Raw genomic sequence first — 25,421 nt, forward strand, 5'->3', positions numbered from 1 at the left:
CACTCAGCCTGGTTCTGTGCTTACCGGTGGCTCCTCCAAGTGCCAGGTAGGCTAGTGTGGAAAAGCCCACAGTTACCAGTCACCGTCCGCTACCCCTCCTGCCCCACCGCCCTCACCATCCAGGTCTTCCCTTGGACTGTCGGATGAGCCTGTGTCCACCAAAGGCCCCTGCCCTCAGTCCACTGGTTCCTGGGCCACTCTGCCACGATTCCTTTCAGTGGGTGGCTTTTTCATTTTCTATCTCCCCATCATGTAAGGCTGCATCTGTCTTGCTCACCCCCAGATCCTAGCATCTGGCACAGAGCAGAGTTAACAAATACTGTCGAAAGGAAGATTGGGAGGCTCTGGAGAGCACTGAGGAGTCTCCCTGGGCCAAAGGCAATGAATGATTTTTTTTTTTTTTTAAATAAAGACACTTTATTTACAGATAGTACAAAATAAACCACAGGACAAACTACTATGCAGGGGGAGGGATGTCCCCTATAAGAACCCTCCTCCCCATCCCGGAATAACTTATGTAAAAAATTAAAAAGGCCCTAGGAGGAGGGAGGGGCAGGGCTGGAAGCACCTTTGCTGATTGGGAATTGGGGCCAGCAGTCCTCAGCCTTCTCGTTCCAGGGCCTAGTAGACCCTGGCTTGCTCCCTTCCGAGTCTGGGCCTAGCAAGGAGGGGACAGGCTGCAAGGACAGTTGGTGGCTGTTGCAGAGGCTCCTGGGCCAAGGACCCTGACTTCTGACTCTGAAGGGCTGGAGTCAGTGGGAGAGTGGCTTGAGGGCGGGCACGGGACTGGCCTTATTGCAGTGCTCTAGCTGACTTCCTCCCGGCCCTGGATGCAGATCTGCACCGGGTCCCAGGGAGCAGCTGTGTCGGGACAGGAATGCGGGGTCCTCAAAGCGACGATGTTGTTGAATCTACCACCTCCCGGCCGTTGCAAACGGTGGGGACAAACTGGGAGCCAGACCCTAGGAAAGGAAGCCAGAGATTGGGGCCAATCCAAGGCCCTTTGTCCTTCCCGGAGAACTGGCAGCAGAGAAGGCAGGAGTGTGGAGGGAGGCTTCCTCCCCTGTCACCCCTCCCTCTCCTGGCCAGCCTCATCTCAGGAGCCCTCCACCTCCAGCCAAAGAATCCCAGCAACCCAAGGAGTGGGCCCCCCGGTGGAAGAGCTGAGGCAGACCAAGGACTGCTCGGGGTGAACGCTGACCTTGGGCAAGGCTGGAGCTGGCCCTGGTGGCGGCGCTGCTGAACCGGCTGGTGGGTGCGCGGTGGCTAACCACGTTCTTCTGCGGCTGGAAAAGGATGATGTGAAGCTTGGGCGCAAAGAGACAGCCGAGCACCACCGAGCCGCTGAGGCTGACTGACACGCACATGGTGGTGGTCTGTACCTGGGATGGGGGAAGTCAAGGATGAGTCTGGCCCCAGGACCCATGCCCGAGCTGGGGGTGGGGGCGGGTGCCAGGAGGCAGGGGGCGTGGTAAGCATCCAATGCTGGGCCTTGGTCCATTCACCAAGCACCAAAGGATCTCTAGGAAGGTGGGCACAGTCCCAGCGTCAGCCTGTGGACCACCTTCCCGGAGAGACGAAAATTCCAGCTGAGGGGGTGAACATGCAGGGGTGCAGGGGCATGTGTGTGCACTGGAGTGTGTGTGCTGGTGTGTGTGTAAGTGTGTCTCTCCATGCATATGTGTGCAGGTGTGTGTGTGTGTGTAGGAGTGTGCGCGTAGGAGCCTGTGTGCACGCGTGGGTACTGTGTGCTTGTCCAGGTTGGTCCTTAACCACCTAGGATTGGCATGCAAATGCAAATCATATGCAAATGCAGGCTGAGTCAGAGCAGATTCCCTCCCCAGCGCTGGCCTCCACCAACCAGGCAGGTGGCCCAGCAGGCGCAATAGCAGCCAAGCCCAGCAGCCCTGGCCCCCAGCGCTGCCCACCGTACCTCAGTCCTGGGGGAAAGGGCCTTTGCAGGGGCTCTTGTCTTGATTTTCCTGCTCCTTTAATTGTTAAGATTGTCAGTTCAGACCCTGCTCTACACTCCCAAGCTGAATGACCTTAGGCAAGGGATTGAACCTCCCTGAGTCTCCGTTTCTTCGTCTGTAAAATGGGGAGAGCCACGGAGTTTACTCCAGCATCATGAGGACTCACCAAGATGATCCTCCTATTGTTCAGAGCTCAGCTCACCTGTCACCTCCGCCAAGAGGCCTTCCCTGACCACCCCATCTGAAGCAGCCATTGCCCCCTTGAAGCTGGGGAGACCTACTGAGACACTCAGTGCCAGTTGGAACTTTGCCTGCAAGCCACCAATTGGGGCAGAGTTTCCACCTGCTTGCGCCTTCCTCAGCCCTCCATCCCAGATCTGCTGCTGCTCTGGGCTTCACCCTCTCTGCCTTCCCTGATCCAGGGGGCGCCAGGCCACACTGCACAGCTCTGAGGGGCTTCAGAGCATTGTGCCCTCTGGGGCTGCATGGTCTGATAGCCCTGCTATTTCCATTCCCTCTTTCCTTACCCTCACCTCCGCCCACTTTCCACCATTTGTGCCTCACCTCCTCAACGAGGGGGGTCAATGCACACCCTCTGCTCCAGTCAGCCTCTGTATTGGCTGCCCCCCACTATCTTCCCCATCCAACCTATTCAAACCTCTCTGTCCTGCAGAGCCCAGTTCAAGGACTCCTCTTCCAAGAAGCCCTCCAGGATTCTCTCTGCATGTGCGTGTGCGCGCACACTTGCGCGCACACGCACCCCCCCCCCCATATACACACCTTCCTCTTGCCTGCTCTTTCTAGGACATTTGTCAACCTAAACAAGTCAGCAACATTTCCTGACTTAGTTCTTTAGTTGATGCCCTGATTGCCCACCCACTGGACTGGTTCTCCCCTTCTGTAGCCAGCCCCTCAGGGGAGTAGGGAGGCTCATTTAGGCATATATGGGCACACACATCTCCTCGAGCTTAGGGGGTGACATCCGAGTCCCAAAATCTGAGCTCTAACTCCTCCACCTCCTTGGCCATTGCCTAAGGCCCCACTCAACCTTCCCACCTCCCCCTGGGGTCCAGTCCCAACTGGGTCACTGTAAGCTGTGTACCCCTGGGTAAGCATTCAGCCTCTTTGGAGCCTCAGAATGATCAGAAGAGTAAACAAGAGACTGGGAAACAGAAGGTCCAGTGCTGCCCCACCCCCCACTGCCACTCGTTGCCAGTAGCTTACCCGGTAATCACTGGAAGTGACATAGAAGATGGGCAGGAAGGCCAGCCAGATGATGCAAGTGGTGTACATGGTAAAGCCTATAAACTTGGCCTCGTTGAAGTTCTCAGGGCACTTGCGGGTCTTGAAGGCATAGAGCGTGCAGAGTGCGATGAGGAGCACATTGTAGGCGAGTGAGCCCAGCATGCTCGCATCTCGATGGTTGCAGCGCAATGTCACCACCTCCCGCCGCTCTGGGGCTGTCTCCTTGCCCGTGCCCGGTGCCTCCACCACCAGCCAGGCGGCCACAATGAGCAGCTGGCCCGAGATAAGCGCCAGGCAGATGGCCACCTGCGAGGCCGGGCTGATGAAGCGTGGCCGCTGGGCTCCTTCCCGGGCCCCGCCGAAGATGCGCGCAATGCGGTTGGTCTTGGTGAGCAGGGCTGAGTAGCAGACAGAGAAGGCGGTGCCCAAACCGAGGCGCCGTAAGGTGCACACCACTGTGGATGGCTTGGCAATGAAGACGAAGGTCATGCAGTAGCAGAGGAAGACACCGCCCAGCAGGATGTAGCAGAGCTCCCGGCCCGAGGCCTTGACCACTGGCGTGGCATTGTGCCGCACAAAGACCCCCAGCACAAAGAGGGTGGCCAAGGCTCCCAGGCAGGCGATGGTGACGGGTCCCACGGCCCAGGCATCGCCCCAGCGGATGTACTCCTGGGGCAGCTCGAAGCAGCCAGTTAGGCTGGCGTTGGGCCAGTAGCCCAGGCCACAGTCAGCGCATGTGAACTCGTCCAGCCGGTACTCATACGGCTGGCATGGGATGCACAGCCAGCAGCAGACCTCTCCCGGCTGCACGCTCTTCACCTCATTCTGGAGACAGGGCTCACTGCAGCGAGAGGCTGGCAGGGGGCCGGCCGAGGGTGAGGCCCACGGGATAAGGCTGGTGTCCAGGGTCAGGCCTTCTGCCCAGTAGCCCACCTTCTGATAGCGGTAGCGCCCACTGCCTGCCCGCAGATACGTGAAGATGTTGTAGCGTCCAATGCCATCACCAAAGCGGTCAAAGCGAACCTCACTCTGCGTGTCAGCTGGGCGGAAGGGGGCTGGAGTTGGGGAGGGAAGAGAAGGTGGAATTGGTGGGTAATCTTGATGTGACCTCAACCGTCACCCTACATGGAACCCAAACCCCAGACCTGAGGCCACTCCTTGTTCTTCCAAGCCTCACCCCAACACTAAAGCTGGCCTTCCCCACAACAGCCATTTTTCTAAATGAGAAACTACCACAAATCTCAACTCTAAACCCCAAATAGAATCGCAACCTCAAAACCCAGGCAAAACTAATGCCCATACCAACCCCCAACCATGACTCCCCAAAACCTAGCCTTATACATAGTCTCCAAAACCTTCCGATCCAGACCCTAGCCTTATCACAATACACACCACAGCCCTCTCCCCAGACTTAATATGGACTCCCTCACAGTGGAACTCAGCCTCAGGTCCAGTCCTGGCCCCACTTAATCTTCCCAATAATAAGCCAGCCCCTCTAGTCCTAATACTGACCCCACTGCTAGCTGAAGCCCAACATCAGTGATCACCTCTAACCACTGATGTTCTCCAGGATGTGCTCAGCGGGCAGCTCATGAGATTCTTTCATTCCCCATCTCCCCTTGCCCAGGAACCTCACATCTCCCAGCCAAGCTCAGGAGGAAGCAGGACCCGTGTCCTCCCATATCCCAGTGAGAAGTTGGGGTTCACACTAGCAGATGATGTGCTTAAGGGCCCACGGTGAATGGTGCAGCCTGGAGGCTGGCCTGCTCCTTCCAGCCAGCCTCAAAGTCCTCAGCATCCAACTCGAGCCCTCCCATATATCCCACCCAGCCTGGCGGGCTGAATGGAGCCTTGCTCTAACAGCAACCTAAGGCACCTGAACCAATCCCAACCTCTCCTCCAGTTTCCCACAACTCCGAATGTCAATTTCATTGGAATTATTATTTGTCTTAACCCTGGGCCACTAGGTTTTGGGAGCCCCGACCCTCCCCCCCTGCACCCACAGTGATGCTTCCCACAGCATAGTGACAATTCTGAGGCATTTATCGTTCATAAAGCTGGAATGCTGATTAAAATAAGTTTTGGTATGTGGGGCTTCAGGGTGGCTCATCAGCTAAGCATCTGTTGATTTTGGCTCAGGTCATGATCTCAGGTTGTGAGAGCCAGCCCTGCATCAGGCTCCGTGCTCAGTAGGGAGGCTGCTTCTCTCCCTCTCTCTCTGCCCCCACTCATGTGCACTTTCTCTCTCTAAAATAATTAAATAAATATATTTTTAAAAGTCTACAGGGGCACCTGGATGGCCAAGTCGGTTGAGCATCTGTCTGGCTCAGGTCATGGTCCTGGGATCATGGTTCCCTGCTCAGTGGGGACCCTGCTTCACCCTCTTCCCCTCCTCCCACTTGTGTACTCATTCGCTCTCAAATAAATAAATAAAATATTAATAAACAAATGTCTATAAAAACAAATTTTGGTATGAAGAGACTGTGGCCACCTTAAAAAAAAATCAGGTCAAAGAATAGAATTTTCCCAGAAAATGGAGTGTCCCCTGATGCTCACTCTCAACCCACCCTTATTCTGATTCTCACTGTTTTCCTGCCCGAGAATGGGCTTGAGGGCCCCCAGTCCCTGCTCCCTGCATGATAAAGAGGCAGGGGAGAGAAAGAGAACAAGACCCAAGCAGGAACTAGAGACCCTCAAAGTGTAGGACCAGGCCAGAAAGAGGAACCCCAGTCCCAGCTCCGGTGGGAGTGCCCCCTGTCTAGCCATCCTTGTCCTGGCTATGCCGGCCCCTGGGGGGCTCCCTGACTTGCTATAGGTTACATTCTCTTAGCCAGTTAATGGAACCTGAGGGCCCATCCCTCTCACCCTCCAAAGGGCAAGAGCCTGGTGGCCACTGGCCAGCCCCATTACCATCAAACTTGACGTTCAGCACAAAGTCCTTGTAGAGGCGGCGCCCGTTGACAGGCCGCATCGCATCGCAGAGCTGGGTGGTGTTGGGGCAGAGGGCTCGGTGCATGTTGTGCAGCGCGTGGGCCATGGCATAAACCGCATTGACCACGAACATGATCTTGGACTCTTGCTCAAAAGGCACCGCCCGCAGTGAATGGGCGGCGCAATCTCGCTGCCGGAAGCTGCAGTGGAACCTCTGCTCCCAGAACTCCCGGAACCAGGGGTTCCGGCTGTTGTTCCAGGGGTCCAGGCTCTGGAAGTAGGAGGCAAATTCGCTGATGGGATAAGAGGCCAGCTCGATAGTGATGGCGCCCTCAGCGGCCCCCTCGCTGCCAGCCACCACGCTCTCCAGCGCCCCCCAGCCATCGCTGGCCACCCAGGTGAAGCTGGCATTGAGGCGCTGGGTGGCCGCGAGGAGCTCGCGTGCGTCCTCAGAACGCGTGAACAGGACAGCCACACGGGCGCTGGGCTTCTGCAGCAGGGCTCGCACCACACCCTCAAAGGCCGCGCGGCTCATGGCACGGCCCACCTTCTCCGAGGTGGCCACGCAGATGTTGCGGGCGCGGGCCTCTAGCTCAAAGGCTTCGATGCCTGTCTCGCCATAGTCGCCCTCAGATGCCACAGTGGACACATAGGTCCAGTTGAAGAAGCGGAGGATCTCAGCCATGGCCTTGGCTTGGAAGAAGTCGGGGGGCACTGTGCGGGCAAAGTAGTCATAGCGGGACTTGTCGCTCAGCTTGGCACTGGTGGAGGCATAGCTGATCTGTGGAATCTGAAACAGCCGCAGGAGGTTGGCCACCTGGGGGAGGGGCAGAGCCAGCAAGGATCAGAGATCAGATCAAACTCAGACAGATGTGCTCTTCACAGCTACTCGACCTTGGGATCAAGTGTCTATGTCGTCAGCCTTGCCATCTCCCTCACCCCAAAAACCTCTATCCTGTCTTGATATGTCTTCCCTTGGAGAGGGGCAGGGAGTTTTCCACCCCTTCTCAAGGGCTGGGAGAGAGAGGACCTAGGGCTGAGGCACCAGTCTCCTGAGCCACATGAGGACCCCTCTACTGTCCCCCTTCAGATGCCTAGCAGTAGCAAAAGTAGGGAGGCTAGAGAATCCTGAAACTGGGAAGAGGCTGGCACTTGGCTGCACATGGCAGGGGCGGGGGACACTAGCTGGCATATGGGATGCTCAAGGCTCTTAGGTTCTCTACCTATTTGGAAAAGCTATCCCTTCTCCAGAGTCCATCCTCATGGAATGATGGAGAAAGAGGGAAAAGGCTTCCCCAAGAAAGAAGGCCCAGATCTGAGGGCCCTATGGGCCTGAGAGGCCAGGAGTTGGTCTCCTTTGGACGGGTGAGCTCAAAATAAATAAGGCTTCCTGCTTACCACTGTCTGCCTGGGTCCTGCCCCCAAGAGTGGGTTCCAGACAAGGACCTGGTGTGTTGGGTAGGTGAGAGCAGGACAAAGCCCAGTTTCCACGGCAGGGAGTTAGGTCCTGTCTTTGCATCTGAGCATAGGCCATTACTGTGACAGTCTCAGTGCCCTCTCCTCTTGTACCTTCTGCCTCTATGGCCCTGGGAACTTTAGCAAACCTCCCTGAGCCTCAGTTTCTCATTCATGCCTGACAAGGTTGCTGAGCAGATAAAAATGAGAATGCCTGTGAGGCCACAGTGCCTGACATATGGAAGATGAGAGGGATCTGGGCAGGAGGCAGGAATGAGGAAGAATGATGAACAGGCAGGTGCAGCCTAAGGATGAGGGGCTGAGCCTTGTTTTGACTCAGACAAGGAAAAAGCAAACCAATGTGAAGTGTGGGCCCCACTACAGGAGGCAGACAGCTTGGGGTGGGAGGAAGGTAACTGAGCTCCTGGAGATGATGCATGGAGCCCTAGAGAACTATGGAGAGGATGGGTGCTAGGAAAGCATCCCCAAGGCCCCTGAAGACATCAGGTGGGAGGTGGCAGATGTGTGTGTTGGCACAGCCACACCTGTCTAAGCTGCTACCTGCCACCTCCGGTTAGCTGGGACTAGCAGAACTGGTAATTCGCTGCCTGTGGTAGGGGGATGAGCAGGCGTCCCTGATCCCAGGCCAGAAGCTACCTCCTGCCTCATTTCTCCTGAATAAGGATTCCAGGTCAGGGGTCCCGGCCCTGCCTCTGATTGCAGTGCCCTCAGCCGGCCTCCAAAAAGAAGCTAAAGTACCGGCCAAGGCCCTCCTTGCAAATCCTGACTCTCATCCCAGTTCTGGCCTCATCTGGCAGCCCACTCTGGGCACCAGGCAGGTAAGGGTCCACCTACGAAGCGGGACCCGGTCCAGGAGGGGGAGGATCCCACCTGGACTAAAGCAGCCAGGTATGCCCAGGTGTATCAGCTGGGCCAGTACCCTCTGCTTACCTCTCAGGAGAAAGCAGGAAGAGGGAGGGTCCCTCACCTTGCCATGCTGGACCTTTGCCATTCAAATCCTGGACACCCTGAAGACCCTAGGGGACCCTCCCCCTGCCACACACATTTGGCTTCTCTTCCTCTGGGGTCCCCACCTCTGTTTCTCTTCCCTGGGCTGCTCCTGGCTTCTATCTTCCACCCCCTTTCTAGCCCATGGAGAGATGATCTGACAGAGCTGGAGGTCCTTGGGCAAGAGCCCAAGGGGAATGTCTCCACTTTTCCAGCACCTGCCTCTCTTCAAGCCTCAGTTTCCCCATTTATAAAACAGGGTACTAGTAACAGCAGCTACTACTGAGCATGCCTCTGATACATGCTTTGCATGTAAATTTCTACCACAACCCTAAGAGTGGCAAGCATTCTGAGTCCTGTTAGTCTCTAAGGAGGAAATGGAGGCACAGAAAGGAGAAATAATGTCCAGAGTCACATATTGTATAGGGAAGCCAGGGTTCAAACCTGGAGTTCTGACTCAAGAGGCCTGGCTACTAAGCTTTCCAGGGTGTTTAACCTCAGGGGTGTGTGTGTGTGTGTGTGTGTGTGTTAGAACCAGGCTGTTTTCCTTACACACTCTCTAAAAATCAAGCCCCATTATGCGACAGGGGCACTTTCTTAGTATTCCACAAAAAGCTACTCAAAGGAAAAGCTCCCAGCCCCTATTCCAATGCATGGCAGCCTGGTGCCCCTGCTCAAAGGGAATTCTGGGCCCCGCCTCCAGATTCCCCCCCTAGCCCCTAGGTGGGCAGCCCCCACGTACCTGGATGGAGACATCACTGTAGGAGCCGCCGATGACACCAGTGACGGCGGTGGGAGCATCACCGTGGGTAGCATAAGAGCCGTCAGGGCAGATGTGGCGTGAGCCGTCGGCACCACGGCTAAGTGACGCACGCACGAAGTCGAGTGCCTGCTCCAGGGCGTGTGTGTCCTTGGAGCAGCTGTCGAGGATGTGCGCACCTAGACGCACACCCGGGAGCAGGTGTGGGTCATGGTTGATGCGGTCCAGTGCAAAAAGCATGGCCTCCAGGCGCTGGATCCCTCGATGCTCATTGACAGGCCCACACTCCTCTGCTGGGCCACCCTTCTGGTGTACCGGGAACAGCCCACCCAGGACCAGATCCCCCTCCAGGGTCAGCACCTTCTTGGTGGGGCCCTCAGCCACAGCGCCCCAAAGCAGCAGCAGTGCCAGAAGCCCAAGCAGTGATCCCATAGTCCCAAAGGGGATGGATGTGTCCAGCAGACCTGGGCCTCCAGGGGATGAGGGTAGAAGCAGCAAAGGCAAAGAAAGGAGGAAACAGGGACCAGGAAAGGACAGGCAGGAAGAGAATTAAGAAGGGGCCCAGCTCCTGCAGAGAAAGAGACAGACAGACAAACAGGGAGAAGTGGAACCCGAAGAGTAGCTACCTTTCTGACTCTACCTTCCCCAATTCCTTCCCTTGGAACTTTTTTCTAGGGATCCAGGGATAAGTAGTATCACAAACTAGGCTGAGAAGCTCCCAGACACCCCTTGGCCTGTTTCTCAGCTTTGCCCTGATCTGGGTCTATAGATAGGCTCTGTGTCCATTGCATACTCAGCATAAAGGGAGGGAGGCAGAGAGTAGAGGACTAGATAGAAGTCAGGAGACCCCAACCAACACCAATCCTGTTATGAATGAAAGAGTTCCCAAGACCTTGCACAAACTTCCCAGGACTCCTAAGTCTATGCCTTTGCAGCAGGGGCCAGGGTAGAGTATAAACTTAGGGGTCTAGTCCCTATCCTGAGCCTTGCATTTCCAGAGATGGGCCACTGTGGCTTAAACCCACCAGGGAAGAGGGAAGGAAAAGTCTCCAAAGGGTAGTTTCCAACTCCTAGAGGGACCCGAGCCCAGATAAGCACCCAAGGGTCCTAGCCCCTAGTTCTTAAAAATCCATAGAGCCGGGGCACCTGGGTGGCTCTGCCTTCAGCTCAGGTCATGAGCTCAGGGTCCTGGGATCAAGCCCCACATCGGGCTCTCTGCTCAGCAGGGAGCCTGCTTCCTCCTCTCTCTCTGCCTGAGTCTCTGCCTACTTGTGATCGTCTGTCAAATAAATAAAATCTTTAACAATAACAAAAAATCCATAGAGCCCCCTGTGGAAGTAATAGAGACTCTAGGCTGTGGGAATTTGACAGCAAGGTGGAGAGGTTGGTCCCAGGGAGGGACACTGAAGTGGCCATAGATCTTAGATCATAGATCAATAGGGAAAGCAGATCAGATGTGAGCATACGTGTGTCCAGGGACAGGGGCAGTTCATACGGTCAGAATTTGAAAAACAGTGCTCAAGGTGAGACTTTTGGACACCTTAGCTCTGCATAGAATGCTGTTTGAGACTTTATGCCCCTGTGTTTTCTTCAGCTCAGATCCAAGCAGAGAAAGTCACCATCTCTAATCTCCCTATCCTCATCCTCTCCCCATCCTGTCCACCCTGGCCCTAGCCCTCAGGGACTCCTCCTTCCCTCTTCCACTCTCTGCTTCGTTTGTATCTCAGCTATGCTCCCAGATGCCAACCCACATAGGCTCTCACAATCATGTAGGCTTGGGAAGGCTAGGAGAAGGAAACTGAGGCTGAAGAAGGCCTCTTCTTCTGAAGACGGCCACTAGTTCAAGGACCCCGTGTCCTGGCCACAGAGACTGGGATTCCTCACTTTGCCCCTCAGCAACTCAGGGTTAATCTCCCCCCTCATGCCATGGCAGGGAGACTGGGATCCTGCGGGTACCCAGAAAGAAGCAGCTCAACCAGGCAACCAGGAGAGAGAGGCAAGCATGAAGACCAGGACAGATGGGGAAGGGACCCAGAGGGGGGCTGAGGCCCAAACTGGTCAAGACCACAAGCCTCCCACAGGGGCAGCCAGGACCAAAATCCGGACAGGGACAATACCCTGAAGGGAGATGGAACCCCAGAGGGGAGCAGCCAGGGGGCCTGGGCAATGAAATCCCGGCAGGGAGTGATTGAACCCCAGAGGCTGACACAAAGACAGAGGCACAGAAAGACAGACCAAAGGATGAAAGGAGAGGAGGAACGAAAGAACGTGATGCAGGGTGTGCGTTCTCTGGGGAAGAAAGGCGGGATGCCTGGGGCGGTCTTCCCGCTTCCAGGAGCTCCCCGCAGCACTGTCTGGACGCCCCGGCCCGGGAGCCCCAGAACTCGAGGGCCCCGCGGGTCTCCGGGACATGGGGTCAGGATCGATAAGGTTGGCTACGGCCGCGGCACCACGGGCTTACCCTACCTGGCGTGCCCGACTCCAGCGCAGAGAAACGGAGAGGAGCCGGGGGCGCAGGGTTCCAGCTTTCGCTCGCTGGCTTGCTGGCTTGCTCCCTCGCTCGGCAGCTCTGCGCTCTCCGCCCGCCCGCTCGCCCGGCCGCTTTCAATCGCGGCCCGCCCCGCCCCTGGCCCCGGCCCGCCCCCAGCCCCTCCCCCGTTCCTCCCCACTCCGGATCTCCCGCTCCCAACCGGGCCTCCGCCTCCCTCCAGACTCCTGCTCGGCTCCTTGCCCTGTGCCTCCGGCTCCTGGTTCTTCGTGGGGCTTCCGTCCCGGAGCTGTCCACCGCGTGGTGCTGAATCCTCGGGCGCTCCAGCTCTGCGCCGGAGCAGGTGCCTATCAGCCCCTTCTACCCCTCGGTCAGAATGCATGCAGCCCACAGAGCAGCGGGCACGGGACACGGGGCTACGAAGGTCACTGAGCCCCAGGAGGTGCACGCAGTGTTATGGGGTCCCATCTTTGAGAGCAGAGGGGCTAGCCTTAGGGTTGCAAGGTGCCATTGGGAGATAGGGAAGGAGGCATGTGGGAGATAGGTAGCTTAGCCTGCTGCGACAAGTCTGTCCCTGTCCTCACATCCATTCTCTCAATCCACAGACTGCAGCTCAGTCCACATGCCAGGCTTGGGGTGGGCTTGGGGTGGGGGCATGTGTCTTTGGCCCCATGTGAGAGCGGGGCCTGAGTCACTAGGAGGAAGAGATGGGGGGTGGGTGGTCAGAGGAGGATGGGGCCTCCTCTTCCTGCAGATGACCTTTAAATCTGCTACTCAACCACCCCCCCACACACACACATCCAGCCCTGACCTCCTCTCCCACCAACCTCACTAATCCCCACCCTCACATACAAAGGGCATTTATGGCTAAGATATATCAACCTGGAGAGTATGGGGGATGCTGCAGGGCCAGGGACTAGGGTCAACTCTAAGGGACATGCTGGGGCTGGCAGGGGGATCTGGGAGGGCAGGGGGGTGGAGAAGAGGCTCCTGAAACTGGCTGCTGCGTAGGAGGGAATGGGAGCTGGAGCCCAAGCAGAGGGAGGACAGCTCTGAGAAGATGCTCTTGACTCTTCTTCCCTCCTGCAGCAGAATGGAGGACGCCCGGGGTAGAAGGTGGTGGATACACTGCAGCATCCGCTTGTGCTGAAGGGTCTGGAGAGGGGCCTGCACCTGGGTTTAGCCCCAGAGCCTGCACACACACTAGGTGCCAAGGCGCATAACATCCCTGCATATGCTCCCAGGTGCTGCCCTTTCTTCCACAGGTGTCACTAGAGGCAAAGCTAGCGCAGACACATGCTAATGAGCACATGGCAAGCCCAGGTCCCTCTGGCACATACATCTAATATGCGTGTCGCTGTTAGGGGGGAAGGGTATCACCAAGGAAGGACAGGCTTTGTCCCTGGACACAGAAACCTGATGCCCCACTGCACTGGGAAAAGCACAGCTGTGAAACAGACAAATACACCAAACCCAAACAAACCCAAACCCCACTGCTAATGGGAGGTGAGGTGACAGCAGGATGAGGGTTCAGGGTTGTCAGACAAGGCTGGAGACACAGATACACTGTCTTCCAGCTCTGGCTAGTTCAAAGCAACTGCTGCCTGGTGTCGGTGAGTGAGGAGCTGGGGCCCTTGGAACAGAGGGGCTGGTAGCAGCAGGGTGCTGAGGGAAGAGGAGCCGCACAGCAACCCCAGCCCTCTCACTGAGGTAGCCTCACAGAAGACCTCAGGGCTTTAGACCAGCACCAGTTCCAGAGGCGCACTCTGCAGCCCACAGTGAGGGGCTAAGCAGCCCTGTTGCAGCATCCAGACCTGCCCCCAGCCATGCGGCCACGACTCCCCAACTGTGTGCACAAAGACACCCGCCTTACAGAGCTGTGCATACAACATGGCCGCACACACAGAAGCACGTGCAACCTCACACAAAGCTGTGCACACAGACGCAGCAGTAACACTAAATTACATGCAGACACACAACTGTATTCATGGACACACAGTCCCGTACACAGAGCCATACATATGGACATGTCTACACACAGATAGCTAAACTCACACACACAGCTGAACTGACCTACAGCTTTACATGTGGACACACAGAAAAGCACACAGCCTTCCACATGAACACAGAGCGGTACAGCTGTACACAGACACATAGCTACACACAGATAGCTGTGTATGGACAAAGCCCCCAGAGCGACGCTCCTGGCCAGCCAGTCTCGCAGCCCTGGTAGCAGGGGCCCATACAGTTAGCAGCATTCCGGGCACATCATCACGTAGCCGTCCACACGAACGCAGCCATACCCAGCCCCCAAACCCCAATCCTAATGCCTGCTGGGGCACAGCTTGCCAGGGCCACCGCAAGCAGACGCAGCCATGGTTACACACACAGAACCAAAGGCCCATGTGCACGTATGTGCATGTATACACACAGGTACACAGACATGGGCAGGCACAGTGGGGATGGCCTCACCTGCTGAGCAGACACCAGCATGAGTGCAAGCACACTCAAGCTACAGACACTAAGGCATCCCTTGGAAGCAAAGGCAGGCTCTGTGAGCTCCCCACTCCCAAGCCCTGAAGGGCACCCCATGCTTGGTTCTCACTCCCCCTGACCTGCTCTGCCTGTTTCCCAGCAGCCTGGGGGAGCCTCTGGGCCTGCTGCAATGAAGGAACAGCTGTAACCCAGGGCCACAAAGCTGGGAGTGGGGGGCCTTCAATACCCCTTTCCTCCTCTCAGCCCAGAGTCCCTTGCCACACTTCCTCCTCTCCTCGGGCTGGGGTGCTCCTGCCCACTCCCAGTCTATCTGCACAGGGCTCCTCCAGGTGAACACACACACACACACACACACACACAAATGCACAGCCCAGGTCCAGGGGAAACGAGAAAACCATCTGCTTTATTCTGAGTCCTGGAAGCTCCAAAGTGAATCTGAAAAAACACGTCAGAGGGGCAGGAGCCCCGGGGTCTGGGTGCAGAACACAGTCCTTGGCTCCTTTAGCCCTGGGAGCCGAGAGGGCGGTAAGAAGGCTTAGCGAGAGCATGGGGCAGTGGAAATCAGGTCCCCCCTGGGACCCCTGGCCCCAGCCTGGGCCTGAGAGGTGAAGGAGGAAGAGGGCTGGAGAGTCTGCTCAGTTCCTTAGCAAATGCACCCCAGGAGGATGCGGGCCTAGGGTTACTCCTCACCCTTCTCAGGAGTACTAGGTTCCCGTGGCCACTTGGAAGTCCCCAGGGGCTCAGCCTCAGGGCTCAGCCTTGGCTCCCCCAGGGGTCCCTCGCCTTCCAGGTCCAGCTCCTCAAAGGATGAGCCACTGGCGCCTGACTCGCTATAGCTGTGCTCACTGCGGGTGTCACCGTCGTCCCAGCCACGGCTGCTCACCCCAGGGGACAGTGTGGCAGCTGAAGTCTCCCGGCTGCCAGGACCCACCTCCAGGCTCACAGAACTCGTGTCACTCATCGTATCAGCTCCTGGGCCAGGAAAAGGGAGCACATGTTAGCTAGGACCCCCATCCCCTCCTCCAGGGAGAGGACAGACAACCTCCACTTGCTCGGGAACCAGCATGCACAGTGTGCTCATGAGTAATAAAGTGGGCCCTACCTCAAGAGGCTCATTCCAGCTGCCCTCTGCCCTCTGCCCTGGCCACAGCTGCACTGACAGGGCAAAGGGAGGAATGGAGAGAGAGAGAACAGCATGCTGTGCACTCCTCTCCCTCCCCTTGAATTAGCCTCACAACTCCCTGCGCTCCCACAAAGCCTGCTGCCCCCTCACCCCCCAAGAGTCCATTAAGGACCACTCAGCCCTGAGGTGGAGAGCTAAGGGTAGAACAAAGAGATTCAAGTAATGTCCCCTCCTCCACATCCCATTTCAGGCTTGGAGAAAGGTTTGTCCAAGGCCAGCATGCCCATAAGGCATGAGGATGGGAGAATGGACCAGAAGGCCTACTCTCTTGTCCCCTCCCCCATGCAGGGCTCCCCAGGGAACAGCCACATTCAGGAAGGCAGCCGGCCTCAGCCTCTGGCCCCACAGAGCCTAGTTTGAGGAGGCAGCTAGGGCATAGAGAAGTGGGATAGAGAAGTCTGGAGAAACCAGTTGCAAGGAAGGAAGATACTAGGATAAATCATTTTAAGGGCTTTCTTCCCCTATGGCTGGGCCACCCGAGAGGAGCCCTTAATTATCTCCAACCATTACTGCTGGTTCCTGAGCCACAAAGCAGCAGAAGGGGACCATGAGCACTATGCTGGCAGCTGAAGAGCCCTGAGACAGGGCTGAGGGTCTAGATCCAGTATGTTCCTCCCACCCCTAACACATCCTCCAGGCAAGTAGACACTTCATTTGCCCTGTTCAGGAGCAACCCCTCAACTCACCTCCCCAGATCAGAGGTACTAACAACAGTTGGGGGAGTGGGGTAGGGAGAGGAAGGGACAAAGAGCTCAGGCCCACTGTGTAAGAATCCAGATTGAGAGAAGGCTGATATGCACCCCCTTCTGTGTGAGAGGGAGAGGGGCAGCTGTCAAACATCACAGAGGTGAGGGGTGGGCCAATTTCCCCAGATCCTGTCTCCATGGTGATGCAACCCTGAGCCAGGAGCAGCTGGAACTGCTTGCTTTTGGACTTGGCCTGGAACTTCCACTGTGTCTCAGATGGGGACTAAAATAAGGGTGGGGGGATTTGGGGGTCTGCTCCTTCAGTTCCCTTGGCCCTAAGAAGATATCCCTTGGGCCTACTGGCAGAGGTGAGGTAGGCTCTGGAAGTGCTAGCCTACTGGCCCAGGGCCCTCTTCTTGCTGGGGCCCCAGTCATGGTTCCCAGAATAGAGGCAGCCAAGAGTGAGCTTGGGCTATATCCTGAGTTATGGGTGGTTCCTTCTTACTTTAGGGCATGACTCCAGCCCCTTATTCACTCCTTCAGTGGGGATAATCAGTGCTCCAGAGGCTGCAGGCCTGAAAGAAGCAAATGAAATGGGGCTCCTAGGCCCCATTAAACTGTCATGTTCCACCAGCCCACCTACCCAATGGCTCTCTTGGGACCTGAGTATGGGAACGTGCTGCTTGCCAGGAGGCTGACTCCTCCCTGTCCCAGCTCCTGGGCTAGGAACGGTCAGAGGATGGAGCCCAGGGATGGCCCTTCAGGTTGGGGCCCAGGATGCTCAGATGAGGCCAGCCCCTGGGGGGACATGTGGACACCTCTGGCAAATGATTCCAAGGCAAGGAAGTGGCATCCCTCCAGCCCCACCATGGTCTGCACCAGAAGAACTTCCAGAGCCTTGGGCCCCTGTCCAAGGACAGAAAAGTCTAGGCAAGGAAGGGCAGAACCTAAGTCTTTAGGGCTGCCAGGGCAGAGAATGAAGCTGCCACCTTCACCCCAGTCCCTCCCTCCTCCACTGCCCACAGCCAGTGCAAGGAGATCAAATATTCATTGCCTCTCTGGAGCTAAATAATACATCAATGTAATAACAGGCATAAGGCAGCTAATCACCCCCTTTCACCTCCTAGCCCAAGCGGGGGCCCCAGTGGGGAGGAAGTCAGGGGCACGCCAAGCCCTGGGCAGCCAGGCACCCAGCACACATTGCTGTGCAAATGGCATGCACCTGGCAGGCACATACTCAGAGTCCGCCCTGGGTGTCAGGGCAGATCCTGTCAGAGGTGGGCCGACTCCACGACCCCCCTGCCCAGCAGGGAGTGGGTGGGCAGGCTAGTGAGGAAGACAGGCCAAGGCACTGGGGGCGTGGGAGCCACGCTGCAGCCAGCTGTAGCGGGTGCCAAGCAGTTCTTTAATACCCCTGGCAGGCAGTGTTTGGGAGAAAGCTGGGTGGGTGGGCTGAGGACGGGAGTGTAGACAGCAGAGAGAGGTTGAAAGAAGGTCAAGACACTCCCCCTTCCTGCCCTAGAGACTGCCTGGGCCTGCTGACCTTGTGCCATGTCTTGTGCTCACAGTAGGCGCACTGAAGAATGTCTGCTGGGCATTACCAGGCGGGTGGGAACAGTGCCCCACGGAGGTAATTAAACAGCAGATGAAGTTAACTGTGTTGGACACGGCCTCTAGGGAGTGGTGACTGCCTCTCAGTACCCTTACCCCCCGCCACAACATATGCCTTTCTAGGATGACCTTGGTTATTGAAGATTGGCTGGACAGAGGAAGTCTCCCAAAGAAGGAGGGATAGCCGCTCTCCTCCCAGCTATCTACTGGGGGGAGTGCACCACTCCCAAAGGTCATGGACCTTCATCACCACACAAGGCTCCAGCAGCTCGGACTAGGGCTGGGCCCCTTGGGATGTTACCAGCAGGCCCTCTTGCTCCTGGGAACAGCCTGGCAGGGAGGTGGGTTGAAAGCCAGCAAATTACCAGCTGGCCTGGACCTGGAGGACGAAGGCTAGCTCTGGTGGAAGGGGCAAGGGGCTGATCTCCTGGCTCCCCTCAGCATGCTCTCTGGTTGTTCTTCAGCAGGGAGAAAGCAGCTGCCTCTGGGTAGGGCTCCGTACTGGGAACACCCTGTTCTCTCTACCTTCCAGATCCAGGGCCAATCTTACTTTCTGATGAGCCCCACCCAAGTGATGCCTTTCCTGAATAGCCCCATCCCCCGGGGTCCCAGGAGCATCTGTTTCCAAAGGTACTTCTCGTGGCATCTGCAGGGTCTTTGTATCTGTACTGCCAGGGCTAACATGTGTGAACCCAATCTGCATGGATCCATGTATCTAGAAATAGGCAATTCTCATGTGGGTTGTGGGGTGGGCAGGTTTCCTTCCTCCACCTCTGCCAAGCTTAGTCTGGACACCCACAGTGGATAGGTTCCACGCAGGGCCCCACCCTCCATACCTGTGCCATCCATCTGGGTGTCACTGGCCTCCGCAGGCCCCCGGCTTTTCCGCTCTGTCTCCTTCACCTCAGGCACATAGAAGTCTCCCTGCCGTGCCAGTGGGCACATGAAATAGATCTGGTCTTGCTGGTAGATCTCCAGCCGAGGGTGGGCACACAGCTTCCGCTCCTTGTCAGAAAGTGGCAGAAGGTGAAATGAACCTTACAGGGCTTCTGACCCACCCACCCCTAGAAGGCCCTAGGAACTATCTATTGTTCACTCCCTCCCAGAGGGCTGGCTCCTCCTCTTGCCTCGATCTCCCCCAAGTACCAAACCCCTGCTGAGGGAGGCACACACAGAGCACCCTAAGGGCAGGGCCCCAAACTCCAGGAGGCAATGATCTAAGGACCCAGAAGTCCTTGGGACAACACCCTGGGACAGGTGCTACTAGAATCCAGGGGCCTGGCACTGCCCCCGGCACCACTAAACCAACCTATCCATACCTCTGACCAAAAGGCTGTTCCAGAAAGCACTAGTCTCAAGTAGCCATGATGCTTAGCTTCCGACTACCCCAGGGACAGGGACCCCAGGGACTAAGGCCCCAGGCACCCAAGCCCAGCCAAGCCAAGTTCTGACCTGCTAGACTTCCCATCTCAGCATCCCCTGGCTGTGACCTCCTCCCCACCCTGGACAGTGTTGACTGACCCCGATAACTCAGGAAAAGCCAGGGCCCCTGACCCTCAGGCCTCCGGCCCCTGCCCTCACAGACATATTACTGACGGACCATGGACAGGGGCTCCAGGCCAGTGAAACTCTTCTTTCACTCCCATTCTTTCCTAGTTCAGGTCTAAGCCAACCTCCAAGACTATCACATATGCTTGGTTCCCTGCCTTCTGGCACCTGCCCAGAGTTTCGGCCAAGGAGGAAGAGGTAGATCCTAGGCTAGAGGGGTAGGCAGGACAAGTAGAACCAGCACTGGACATTATCCTGACTCCCCAGCTGGCTGAAGTACCAGTTTATAGGGCCCCGAGTCCTGAGACAGGCACTCCCCTCTGCCTGGCCACAGAGCCTGAAGTGTCCCTCTGCCAGTGTGTATGGAATGGCGCACAGACACATGCCAGAGCTGCACCAAGGTAGGCAGGAACAATCAGGACAGGGGTCAAGAGCATTGCTGCTCCCCGGCCTGCCCCCCTTTCCTGCAATGGAGCGCAATTATCCACTAGGATGACTGTGAGGCCCCTGCCCTGTCGCTGCTCAGCCGCCAACCTTCACAACACGACTATTTATAGCACCCACCCGGCGCTCACCACGAGCTCTGAAATGAGCCTTCCACTTAGCAATAATGAAAGACTTAGCACCTGGTAGGGAGAAGCCACTCTAGGACTCCACTTGTCCACCTGCCTGGCCAACATTAGAGCTGAGGACCTCTTCCAATTAAAGCAGAGAAGAAGGGTACAAAATGAACCCCTCTGGCAAAGACAAGAAGAAAGGTGAGCCTGAAGGTTTATGAGTCAGGGTGTTCAGCAGCCACTGGGGGACAGGGTATGTCTAGGAGCCCACAGGGAAGGTGGGTGGCCTGCCCAAAGTCTGGCTGCAGCTCAGCTAGCCAGACCGCATGGGTAACCCAAGCAAGGCCCTGCACCCAAAGTCTCAATGTGCTCAAACACAGAGAGGGACACCCCAACCCTGACATCCCAGGATCAGTGAAGGAAATTCATTATTTTTAATACTTTTTTAAAGAAAGATTTTATTTACTTATTTGACAGAGAGATCACAAGTAGTCAGAGAGGCGGTGTGGTCGGGGGGGAGCAGGCTCCCCGCTGAGCAGAGAGCCTGATGCAGGGCTTGATCCCAGGACCCTGAGAACATGACCTGAGCCGAAGGCAGAGGCCCAACCCATTGAGCCACCCAGGTGCCCCTATTTTTAATACTTTGAGTCCAGTTTTTGGCTTTTTGGGTTGCTGTTTTTTTTTTTGCCAACCTGGGTGTTCTTCATGCCACCTCACAAATCCACATGCCCAGCTCCTCCCATCTCTGCACACACTGACAGCTGTCTCTGCTTCTCCAGCTGCCCATACACTCACCCGGCCCTGGTCCTTGGGAGGCTGAACAAGAACACAATGTCAGGAAGCAGGAGCTACCAGGCTCTGGAGCTTCCCTACTGCCAGCACCTGGGAATGAGCATCTGCCAAACCTGAGTTCCACTCAGTGAACTGAGCCATGTCACCAAGCCCAGGGTCAGGGGGTTCCCAGGAGAAGGTACAGGCCCTTCCCCAGTAGCTAGAGGGAAGAAAAATACCCCCAAACCTAATCAGGGCATGGCTTTCACCAACACGCCCATGCCCTCTCTGGGCATTTAACAGTCCAGAGGAAATTTGCTAAGCGGTCATCAAGCTGGTAGCCTGTCTCTCAAGGACCATAGACATTTGGCTTTGGGGATGCTCCCAGGAAGCAGAACCCGTGACCACCAAGAAATTCCAGGGATAGTGGAACCCTACCCCAACCCTTATCAACACTCAAGCCACCTCCCTGAAGCTTCCCTTCTGGAAGTAAGAGGGGTAATAGGAGGGAGTAGTCCTCTTTTCCCTCTCTCCTCTAGGTTGGGCATCAGGGTGGGCAGGACCAGGCAGCCACCCTTACCACCTGCTCTGCCAGCCCCCTCATTGGCAGGCGGGAGGCAGCTCTGTCGCTGCTCTGCACAGCTGCCCCCTCCGGAGAGCCCGGCTCTGAAGTTGCCTGGCTGTGGACAGCCCCGTTGCCATGGAAACTGTATCCTCCATCCTTGCCATCGCCTTCATTTCAAAGCCATTGGGGAGAACAGAGGAACAGGGGAGACAGAGGATAGAGAGAAAACTGGCCTGGCTACACAGCCCTTCCTTCCCTGCCTAGCTCTCCCTCCTTGCAGCATCCCACACAGAGAGTGCCAGCTGCCCAAGCCTGCCCCCAGGCCCCTGAAGGAGCAGCCTCCCACCCAAGCCCAGCCTCGTCCTACCCCTACCACCTGGGGGCCCAGGCCCTCCCCAGTGGAGGGAGGCATGGAGCTAATTAAAAATCTCATTGACAGCTTAGCCTCGAATCATTTTAACACATGCCAGGTCCTGTCAAAATTCAGACTCAGGGGCAAAGGAGAGGAGCAGGAAGAAGGCAGAGGTGCAAACCTCCAACTTAGGCCCATAGGCAAGAAAGGTGTTTATAGCTGTCTGTGCGGCCTCTCCTCAAAATCGCCCTCCCATCCCTGTTCTGCCCCAGAGCAATAATGAGCCCAACTGGGACTGGGGCAGGGGAGGAGGGACAGGACTAGCCATAAGCCCTGTCCCTAAGTGACAAGGCATAGGACAAGACCTTTCCCTCCCAGCCAGGTACAGACTCTAAGGGAAGAGAGGGTAACCATGGACCAGCTCTCAGGTCCTCGGTACACAGCAGGAGCTGTGGCCTGTGCCTCATGTCGATGAGCTGATAAATATTGGAAAATCATTGGAGGAAGGCAAGACCAGCTGCTTCTCCCTCAGCTAGCCCCAGGGAGCCCTTGGAGAATAGACTGCCAAGGGCCAAGGACACCAAGTCAATGCCACGCTGGGCTGGTACTGCTGGGGAAAGGAGTGTGGATGGGCCTGGCATCCTTCCAGTCCCGGGGATACCCCCTCCCACAGCCCAGACAGCCAGACACTCCAGGAAGCATCACCAGGACAGTGGAACCTGCTCTGGCCACTGAAGCTACTGGCCATCTAATGAAGCCACAACCCACAGCAACTCACTCTTGCACAGAATCAAGGGGACCACAAGGTCTCTCTCCAAGGAAGGAGAGATGCAGACATCCACAATGCTCCCCACCTAACAGGAAGAAGTCACCATGCTACGGTGCCAGCAGCGACTGCTAGAAGAGGGATTCAGGAGCTCTAACCCCTCAGACACATCTCCAAGTCTTGCTCTCCACAGCAGAAACAAGATGGGGACTTGGAACACCACCCACAATGCAGGGATTTCCAGGGGACCTCAGTTTGCAGCACCTCCCCCAATACCCCTGCTGCACTGACAGGGGCTTACCCCTCCACAGCCAGGGGTGCCGGCAGACAAGGGAATGAGCGGCACACACAGGCTGCCGTGGTGCCGCTGCCTCAGCTATCTGGGGAACACACCACACATTCTGTTCGCATTTCAGGCTGGACTCATTCCTGGGTGGGGGGCACGGATTTGGCCCACACAGCTCAGAGCTCCTGCAGAGGCTCAGATGGCTAAGGTTTCCCCCACAAAACCCACAGTGCTGCCCCGGGGAGTTCATACTACATCAGGGGAAGGGAGGAGGAGGGAGAGAGAAGACCTGAACTACTCTCTTTTGGGAACGAAGCAACCCACGCCCTGGCTTTGGCGAAGGGTGGGGAGGGGGTGTGGAGCAGAAAAGGTCAGGTCCAGGTGGAGACCATTCCCAGACTGCCCAGAGGCTGGGTCTGCTCAGAGCCAGGTGGCCTCCAATCCCCAAAAGGATGAGGCAATGGGAGCAGGCCAAGGACTGGGTCATACATCCCCCAACTCCACTTGAGCCCCAGAAAAAGAGGAGTTCTTCTCTGTCATCTCTACGTAATCACGGCCCCTTAACCTCCTGCCTCCTGGCGTGAGAGGCCCTGGGCCTCCCTGCTCACCCTGGGCTGCCCTGTCCTAGCCATCCCTCCACTGCAGGCTGGACAGCTGGGCTGCCACACAGCCCGCAAACAGCTGTTGCATCCCACCCGAGGTGGTGGCGTGTCCTCACTGGGTGAAGCGAGGCATGCTCATTTTTAATTACATAGACACCAACGTGCACCCACCGGCACACAGCGCTCCCTGCAAGTAGGGGCTCAGACCCTGGAGGCCCCTCAGGCAACTGGTCTGCATCGCACGTGCAAAGTGATGGGGGAGGCACAGCAGGCGCCGCTGCAGCTAGGATGTGGCACACTGTTATTATTCTGCCCAGGAACTTCCGTCAACTTCCCTCTCCCTGGCTGCCTCTCATCCCCACTGGGCCTCCAGACAGCCTCTGGCCCAGAACCTAAACCTGTCTGTGGGGTGGGAGGTGACAGCAGGAGATGGCTCTGGGGGCCTTGCCGTGCCAGCAGGGAGAGCCTGCAGAAGGGCTGGTGAGCACCCTCCCCCTGGTAGGAGGGCCCGGAGCTACGAAAATGATGGGCAAAGGAGACAAGAAGAGAGATGGGGCTGCCGCAGAGGGAAGTGAGGGAGCAGAAGTGGCAGAGAGAGCTCAGGCAGGAGTCCAGAGCCTCGCCGCTGACAAATAGGTAGCTTCTCCTTGGGTTTCAATATTCCCATCTGTAAAATAAAGAGATTGGAACAGATGATCCCAAAAGAAGTGAGAAACTGGAAAAGGTGAATAAAAACACCATCACTGAAAGATAAGATAATTATATACTTGAAAAACCCAAAAGGAATCAATTGGAGAAATTACCACAAGTGTTAAGATCACAAAATTAACAAACAAGCACAGCCCAGTTTTCTGTGCACCAGTAAGCCAGTTAGAAAATGTAAGGGAAGCAACAGATGAGGGCCCTCTTGGGGTCAGGTCTATGTGGAGGGCCCCCCCTTCATGGCAGGGGAGGGGAGGGGACGGCAGAGGAGCCAGGCCTGGGGAAGATGGCAAAAAGGGAAAGGTGTGAGGGAGAACGGGCTGGGGAAGCAGGGCGCTGTGCCTGTTGGCACCACTGCCTCAAGACTTTTCATTTTCACCTCAGAGCTGACAGCTTGCCATGCAATTTACACCTCTGCTCGTATTCCTGTGCACCCCGGCCCTGGCTTCCTGGGCAGCTCAAGAGGGGGCCTCAGCAGCCATCAGACCAGGGTGGGCTGGGGCACTGAGGAGCAGGGTGGGGGTGATTCCCTCTAAGTAGGCGCAGGGGACCCAGGCCCTTAAGCACCCTAGTATCTATCTGGACCCAGAAGCCCCCGACCTCGCAGCCAAGCCCAATCTTTCCCTTCGCTAGGGCCCAACCCTAGCTCAGTCCCACTCTGGACTTCTTGGACCCTTGTGGAGCAGGACCAGGGGATAGGGAGCCTGAGGGTGAGTACCCTCTGGGAGACTTGGGGGCTCAGGCCTGGGATGCCCCACTCTCCCTTCCAGAACTGGGAGAGGAGCCACAGACTCCCAGATGCTGCTGCTACCATGGCAGGCTCCACAGCTCACCCCTCTCCAAGACCCAGCCATTCTCTGCAGCATCTGTGCAGTCAAGGACCTTGAGCCCCGTCCCGTTCACAGGCCGCAGAGAATGCTACTGATTGATTATCCAACAGCAGGAATGCTGCTCAGTGCAGATGGAACCATGAAGCCTAGCACCTGGGAGCCAGAGGCATCAGGAAGTGACAGAGGGGAAGGACAGGTGGGCAAGGAAGGATGAAGAGGAGAGGGTGAAGGAGAGGAGGTAGATGAGGAGAAGGCGGCCCTGAATTTCTCATCTCCAACTGGTACCTCTGATTTCTGCCCTCCACCCCTCTACCCCACCCCGGGGAAAGCCCAACTCCTGGAGCTTTAGGTGTCCTGTTGGTATAACCAGACGGCTAACCTCTCCTGATCTGACGGCTCTGCTAAAGCGCAGAGTTTTTCTGCTCTGGAGGGAAAGCCCCCTCCTCAAAATCTCTCCCCCTTCCCTCGTTCCTGGAATCCGAAGCTTCCCGGAGAAAAGTAACAAAATCCTTCCTCGGAATTCCCATCTGCCTGGGGAAGAAGGCTCCCTCGGGATCCATGACGGCCCCACCCCACAGTACCATCCAGGCAAGCCTCAGCCCCCAG

General features: G+C 56.8%; 2 protein-coding genes across 16 annotated transcripts in view; both read right to left on the reverse strand.

Annotated features, from left to right (window-relative positions):
- Positions 1-378: 378 nt before the first annotated feature.
- Positions 379-12,044, reverse strand: GRM2 (glutamate metabotropic receptor 2). Of its 4 annotated transcripts, none has more exons than XM_047692953.1 (6): positions 11,839-12,044; positions 9,355-9,940; positions 6,129-6,966; positions 3,198-4,273; positions 1,202-1,382; positions 379-962 (listed from the first exon to the last, which is right to left on the reverse strand). In XM_047692953.1, exons 2-6 carry the CDS (start codon positions 9,802-9,804, stop codon positions 889-891), a joined length of 2,619 nt encoding a protein of 872 aa, XP_047548909.1. In that variant the 5' UTR covers positions 9,805-9,940; positions 11,839-12,044; the 3' UTR covers positions 379-888. The 4 variants fall into 4 exon arrangements, 3 of the variants coding, with proteins under 3 accessions (XP_047548909.1, XP_047548900.1, XP_047548920.1); XM_047692964.1 differs by lacking the exon at positions 11,839-12,044 and having other exon boundaries at positions 380-962; positions 6,129-6,420; positions 6,697-6,966; positions 9,355-10,511; XM_047692944.1 differs by lacking the exon at positions 11,839-12,044 and having other exon boundaries at positions 9,355-10,511.
- A 2,696-nt stretch (positions 12,045-14,740) lies between these two features.
- TEX264 (testis expressed 264, ER-phagy receptor) overlaps positions 14,741-25,421 on the reverse strand; it is a 30,618-nt gene continuing 19,937 nt past the window's right edge. For 11 of the 12 annotated variants that reach the window (XM_047693053.1, XM_047693024.1, XM_047692971.1 and 8 more), the window contains 2 exons: positions 18,673-18,841; positions 14,741-15,328 (listed from right to left, as the gene is read on the reverse strand). In XM_047693053.1, coding sequence (XP_047549009.1) covers positions 15,036-15,328; positions 18,673-18,781 — 402 coding nt within the window. In that variant the 5' untranslated portion in view covers positions 18,782-18,841 and the 3' untranslated portion in view covers positions 14,741-15,035. Of the gene's footprint in view, positions 15,329-18,536; positions 18,614-18,651; positions 18,842-25,421 lie in introns of those variants that run through there. The other variant, XM_047693048.1, reaches the window with a different exon arrangement.

The sequence above is a fragment of the Lutra lutra genome, chromosome 1, assembly GCF_902655055.1.
Source record: "Lutra lutra chromosome 1, mLutLut1.2, whole genome shotgun sequence".
NCBI classification, from domain to species: domain Eukaryota; kingdom Metazoa; phylum Chordata; class Mammalia; order Carnivora; family Mustelidae; genus Lutra; species Lutra lutra.